This window comes from Otolemur garnettii, unplaced genomic scaffold (assembly GCF_000181295.1).
Source record: "Otolemur garnettii isolate 467f Iridium unplaced genomic scaffold, OtoGar3 scaffold00043, whole genome shotgun sequence".
In the NCBI taxonomy this organism is placed as follows: domain Eukaryota; kingdom Metazoa; phylum Chordata; class Mammalia; order Primates; family Galagidae; genus Otolemur; species Otolemur garnettii.
The window spans coordinates 13843405-13850392 of NW_003852438.1; the positions used below are offsets into that span (position 1 = coordinate 13843405).

General features: G+C 35.8%; 1 protein-coding gene across 7 annotated transcripts in view; it reads left to right on the plus strand.

Annotated features, from left to right (window-relative positions):
* SLC16A7 (solute carrier family 16 member 7) overlaps positions 1 to 6767 on the plus strand; it is a 173371-nt gene extending 166604 nt beyond the window's left edge. For 6 of the 7 annotated variants that reach the window (XM_023513655.1, XM_023513657.1, XM_023513656.1 and 3 more), the window contains one exon: positions 1 to 6767. This exon is cut by the window's left edge and continues 2 nt beyond it. In XM_023513655.1, the coding sequence (XP_023369423.1) occupies positions 1 to 110 (110 nt within the window). In that variant the 3' untranslated portion in view covers positions 111 to 6767. The other variant, XM_023513660.1, reaches the window with a different exon arrangement.
* Positions 6768 to 6988: the final 221 nt, after the last annotated feature.

A 6988-nucleotide genomic window follows, 5' to 3' on the forward strand; every position in this document is an offset into this window, starting at 1 on the left:
AAAGAGACCCTAGAAGCGTCTCCAGAGTAGACACCGTCCACTCAGAAAGAGACCCTAGAAGTGTCTCCAGAGTAGACACCATCCACTCAGAAAGAGAAACTAACATTTAACAAAAGTCATGTCTCTAATTTCAGTATATATGAGTTGTCCTATGAGTATGTTTTGTTTTTCAAAATAGTGGAAAAGTTTTTAATTTCAAAAGAAAGTCACAGTTAAGGATGGAGATGAGATTTTCCTCAATGGTGTATTTTTAAATTTGTTTTTTCACACCTCTTTGGGTAGTTAGGTTTTGTGATTGTGTATAAAATGAATCCCCGTGGCCCGTGGATTTATTTCCATATATGACTCTGGGTCTGGTAGTTAAAATACTAGTAATATTAAAGCGTTCCAGTGATTTCCAGTTCTGTGGCTCTCTGAATGCCAAATCCCTGATTTAAGTCATTGGAAGGAGGATGTTTAATTCTAAAAAAATGATCTCCTTCACACTTCATTTTTTTATTTGCTGTTAAGGTATGAATAGAATTGAGGGAAAATTAATCCTCCTCTCCCACACACAAGCACACATACTCTCACATAGATACCTCCATGTTACATAGAATATCTGGAGAATAAAAAGCAAATCCAAAAAATATTATCACTGCAATTTTATTTTTTAAGTTAAAAAATGAAAAGAAAAGGAAACGTGTGATGTCTGTATGTTGTATTACACTGTGGATTTAAAAAATAAGCATATGGGTGAAAATGAGAGTGATCTTAATTCAGAAAAGCAACTGACTGCTAGAAAAAGCATTTGCACAAATAAAATAAGTTTGGTAAAGAAAAGAGAAAAAAATTCCATTGTAAGCCATATGTCTGAGCATGGTTAGGCTCATTAATCCGTGCACATGGCGTCTTTTGGAGAGAAGGGTAAGAATTTGTACCTGGTGCTAGAGATAGAACCTTTAGATAATTTTCAGAATTTTTGCCTAATATTTAAATGAAATTCAAGATCTGAGTGATGCCTGGCAATAAACTATGGGCATTGATTCTAAAAGCATTCTAGTTTGAAACCAGGGGAGAAATAATTAGGGATTTCTTTCAACTGGGACTCAATTCCTAAAATGCCAGAGAAGAATAACCCGAAATCCTCACTGGCAGATTTATAAATAGATTACATTCTAATTTTGCCCAGCACACACTGGTGGTCAGAGGTGACTATTACCAGTAATACATCTGAGTACAACTAAGTGGGAGAGGTGGTTTCAATGAGCTCAGCACCCTCACACCCACAAGATGCCAAAGCAAAAACCACACTACAAACAGGCTTATACTCGGCCCCTGAAAACACTTCATGCTGTTGACACCGCTGGACTTGAAAATTATCCCTTCTGCTGACGAGACTCTCTGCTCCCTTTGAACGTAACTAAACCAAGAAACTGTTAGAAGGTTCTAGAAACAGACGCTGTGTGTGACTTGGAATCATAGGTACAGTACAGAGCATGACAACAGGCAGCTTGAAATAGCCCCTGCTCATTTAGCAGTTGGTCATTTTCATAACTACGTGAAAACATCTTGAATCCAGAGGCAAATGATAGTTCTGCTCTTTCAAGAGGCTAAGTAACATTTCGAGTGAGAAACTCCTTTTAAGCAAGAAATAAATTGTACATCATGATTAAGATGATAAATATTTTCATCTTTAAATATGAAGTTTAAATTCACATTGTGATTAGTAAAAAGCACTTAGGGCTTGATTACTGATGTGATGTCACTCTTATAATATCAGAGGGAATTTGTTACTCTTTTTTGGTTGCTGTTTTTTCCTATGAAATCTGGATGCCAGGCTTTTCTAACGGCTAACATTAAGGGTTTGATTCTTAAAATTTATGCGCTGTTGAAGCATGTGGCTCCTAGTCAAGAAGCTTTATAAAATTCCATGTAACATACACTTTTTTGCATTGAAGAGGTATTTCTATTTTTCAAATATTAGGTAAAACCAGTGTGCCAATGTCATAGGTAAATAAATCAGGAAAAATGTGGCACTATATGGCTGTTTTTAATTTAGTTTCACTCAATTTTGATTCTTGAAATAGTGATTTTTGTATTAGTGCTTTTGTATTCAACCCTGACTAGTCATAAGAAATGTAACATCATAAATTAGGTAGTACCTCTCCAGTGATAAATTTCTAAAAACCGCTTCAAGTTTCCAGAGTATCTTGAATTATCTGCAAATATACGTTTAAAACAATATAAATATCAGATCTCAGGGGAAATAAATAACAAATTAATAGTCACAGGGTTTTAGGGCTGAGGCTTCTTATCACCTGCTAGTAGAGACGGGTTGTTGGTCCATTGCAGTGGTCTTCCCCGTCGAAGGAGGTTTCTTTATTACTGATGAGTTTCTTGTCAAGTCAAAACCAATTCACAGTTGCCCAGCTGTTCTTTGGTTTTCTCCATTAATTCTTCATTTCTAGCACTGATTATATTAAAGTACAGGTGCATATTTGAAGCAAATGACTTGGACAGTCACAACTAGCTGTGGTGCTTTGCAGAGTTACAGATACGCACACGTTAATTCTGGCACATAAATGCTGAAAATTAAACCAGGACATACTTGAGACAGTGGCATAAACTCATCTAGGATTCAGAATTGTTCCAGGGTGATAGAAATCCTTCTATCAACCCTTTCAACCTATTAGAAGATTGATTGCTTTAACAGACTCTTTCAAAGATTGAGAAAGAATATACCCATGGGCCTGTAACATTATTATATGTGTAATCACATGAATGGGGAGGAAGTACAGTGGCCTTCTGTGTCTGTAACAGTCAGTACAGAGAAGAGCCCTTAGCCTGAGAAACAGCAAGTTTTAAAAGTTCAAGATATCATGAAGCAATGTCAGAGTTAGCCACTAAAATCCCTGTGACACCCTGTCCCCCTGTGAAGAACTCACACGGCAGGAAGGATGCCCAAACCAAGGATACCCAAATAATTCCTGCTCACTGGCTGGATTAAATGTTTCCTCATTTGTGTTAGCTGGGCACCCCATATTTCTCACCGTTTAACCTTAAATATGCCTTTGCTGACTCATGCTAAGCTCTTCCCACACCCTTTCCTGAATCCTTTTGCTTCCAAACAGCCCACTTTTAGAAGGCAGTAGGTCAGGTTTTAGTGTATCTCTCACTGGAACAGCTGTTTTCTCAGTATAAATCCGCATAACTCATACCTTTCACTTCTTTAGTGCCAAACTTCAGCCACTGGAGCTCATGGGCCTGTGGACACTAGGAGATAAGTAAAAGGTGTTGCTCTCAGGTGGTCAGAGGTGAGCTTTACAAATCTAGGTGTTTTATTCTCCCCACTCTCTGGCTGTATAACATGAAAAAAAATATATGTGTAATATAAGTCTATGTTCTTACGGAGACATCAGAAATATATGTCATCCTTGATTAGTTTAAATTTAGTTTCACCAAAAACACCTTTTTATTGAAATAAACCCTCTTAGGCAGACTTTTAATTAGGCAAAACAAAAAATTATGATTGTTAAGCTCAATTTAATAGGCTGAAAGGTTGCAAAGTGGGAAGGGGACTAATATTTATGTGTCATGAACTTTGCTTACACAATGCCTTTTAATATTCAAACTAAGACAGGGCAGATGTTATTAGCTTGATATGATAGATGAGTGAAACCCCCAAACAAAGCAGCTTAGCAGATTACCCAGAGTTAAAAGGTAGCATGTGATAGAATCAAAATCAAAACTCATTCACCTAAAAGCAGAAGGACTCGTACAGTGTTATTACCATGCTGTATTCTGAGAGAAGCAACAGAAATTAAGGAAGATGAAATATAATACAGGTTCAAAAAAAAAAAAACTAAATCCTATGTGGTAAACCAATTAGGGTTGACTGCAATTTGTTTTATTATTTATTTAGTGTTTATTAGAGAATTGATATGGCCTAAATACATCATTTTAAATTTCCTGCTTTTTCTACTTAATACAGATTATCTCAGATAATGGTAATTATATAATGGCTGAATTGTTTTAATGGGAGTCATTTTCTTGTGAAAATATTGACACATATTTCGTATTGTACAAAAGTATTGATACCCTCAGGTATAACATATTTTTCCCGAGGTTGAAGTTAGAAGAAAGGTGTTATTTTTTATGAATAAGTAATCCACATATTGGTCCCTGTTTCTTATGACTCAAAAGTAAAATGCCTTTCTTATAGAACATTATATTTAGAATTTTAGTGATTATCTCATTTATAGGATTATCTGAAGCTACTAGAAAAGATTATGAGATACAAATGATTTGTTTTATCTCTCCAGTACACATTCATTTTCCCCACCTAATACACCCTCCCTCACCCTCATTTGTCCAGTTTCTCTGGACAGCTTGTACTGTCATTCTCTCCTCTGTCCATTTGTTCCATAGAGACAACAGGTGTCATTGGTTCTGTCTTGTCCAACGAGACTCTGAAGTCCTGAGAATGGCGTGCTCTTTGCCTCTGTTCAGACAGTGCACTCCAGATGCGTTATATTCTTCATGGAGTCATCCTCGCTGCCGCCAGTGGGCTCATTTCTCCATGATTTGCAGAAACAACCACATTCCAGAGGCCAACTGTGCACACAAATCAGGCAACCCCTCTGACTGTCAACTTGAGGTTTCCTAGTGGAGAAAGTGCATAGAATCTAGAAAAAAAAATTGTTAATATGAGTTTTCCTTATGCAAAACTAAATATATAATTGAATGTGATTTTAAAGAATATTGAAAAACTAATCTTCCTGTCCTTGGGACTTACTGTCCTGGATGTTTCTACTTTTCTTAAAGTGCCTGATATCTTCCAGAAACAAACCTTAATCCTCACAGCATTGCACCATTGTATCTCTGATTCTGTAGCCTCTATCAATATAGTGGCATCACTGTCCACAAAACCAAACTGCATCAAAATTAGTAAGAATACAAACTAAAGTCACAATCGTGACTTTATTTATCTCTTTTTTGTTTAGGTTTGATTTCTTTATACCCCAGTTAAAAGCCAAGAGGCCCAGTTAGCAATAATTAATCAATGCTTGCACAATTGAAATAATAAGTCATCTTTCTTGATATAATTTAAAAAATGAATATTTTGCTGAGCTCAGGTCATTTTGTATACTTCTGATTTTCTTTCTTTCTCTGTCAATCGTTTGTACACTGTAGGTTTTGGTTCTTTGTAAGGTCCTGGAAAGTGTTCATTTTAATTTTCTCTCCCCTACTGCTTTTTCTTCACTTTAATTCACTTGGGGCAGATCTTGAAAGAATCGCTGTGTGCCGAGAATGGTGATTTTAACCTTGAGAGAAAAATAAACATCACAAAATGAATTTTTTTTTGCTTTTTACCTCCTCTCTCCTTTCCCTTCCTATCATTGTTTTTAAAAATTATTTTCCTTCCTTTGCTTTTTGTAATGTCTAGGTAGCTTCCTTTAGCACTTTTTTTATTAACTGAGGACTTTTTTAGTATGAGATTGTTGTTTCTTTGGCAGATTTAGTTTCACTTCCACTACTTGCATGATCTATGGGTTTTCCAGTCTTCACATAGACTTGTTAGTAAGATAGGCAACGTTCAGGAGTGTTCAATAGGCAATCGTTCAGCGATCATAAGTTAATTAACATTTCAGCAAATGTTAATCTATTTTTTACTGCCTGGATGAAACCGTATTTTTTTTGTTTCTCAGTAAATGTTAATGTATGTTTTTTACTCTCTCAATGAAAGAACATTTTTGTTTGTTTTTAATTCAACTGTGGCAAATAAGCTAGAGAAGCTTTGTGAGGAGATGATGGCAGTGAGCGCCCCATGAAGGCGTGAGAAGCTGGTGAAATGTTTGGTTCAGGAAAGCAAAACAAGGGGATTTTTATCACGCATAAATTTTAGTGTGAAATTTTAAAATATATTCTTTTGATTAAGACATGCTTTCTAATTTACTTGACTATGTGTCTGAAATAAGTTTTTTTGAGTGAGACCCACTTTATACAGCCCGTTCCATAGAGTACAGATTTCTGATATTCTGTTCAGTAGAGTTTAGTTTTCTTGTGCTTGCTTTCTATTTGTAACTAACATGAGTATTTCTAAATTTAGTGAAATAGGACATGTGAATTAAAATGTTTATTTTCTGAGCTTTAGGTGTAACTATTTTTATTTGTATTATATGTTGGTTTTGATATATTTATGTATCAAAGATGCAGTTAATTAACTCATTTATCTTCTCAACCTTCTAAGTAGTCTTGTTAGATATCTACATTTTTACAGTCAAGACAGATCAGATGAAGGTATTTGCCTAAACATATCATAAATGGAGGGTTGGAGACAGGACTAAATCTTGTGACTTCCAACATAACTTTTTCTCCATTGTGCTACGTACACTATTATGTTGGTAATGGTGACCTTTGTAAGTGAATAAAATATTTTCGTAGAAATACATGTAACACACTTTGATATAAAGCCTTTATATACTTTGCAAAATCATGTTTGCAGGCTTAATTTGAGGAATATTTGCTGAGTGCCACCGGGAGACATTTCTGGGTAAATTTGAAATAATAACTAGTGGGATTACTTATTTTTGCACAGTATATATTGTTACAGCAATATTCAAGTCTCTAAAAGATACCCACATGGTGTTAATAGAAATTGTGTGTAAATATGCTGTCCATTCATTTTATGCGTATGCTGATTTTTATTTTGGAGGTACCACTCCTTTATTTGTCTTCTAAAATTAAAGCATTTAATTCTTAAATTGTGTGCAAGAAAGTATTGCTGTTTTTTTTTTTTGTTTTTTTTTTTTTGAGACAGACCCTCAAGCTGTCCCCCTAGGTAGAGTGCCATGGCATTACAGCTCACAGCAACCTCCAACTCCTGGGCTCAAGCGAGTCTCCTGCCTCCACCTCCCAAGTAGCTGGGACTACAGGCGCCCGCCACAACGCCTGGCTATTTTTTGGTTGCAGCCGTCATTGTTGTTTGGCAGGTCTGGGGTGGGGA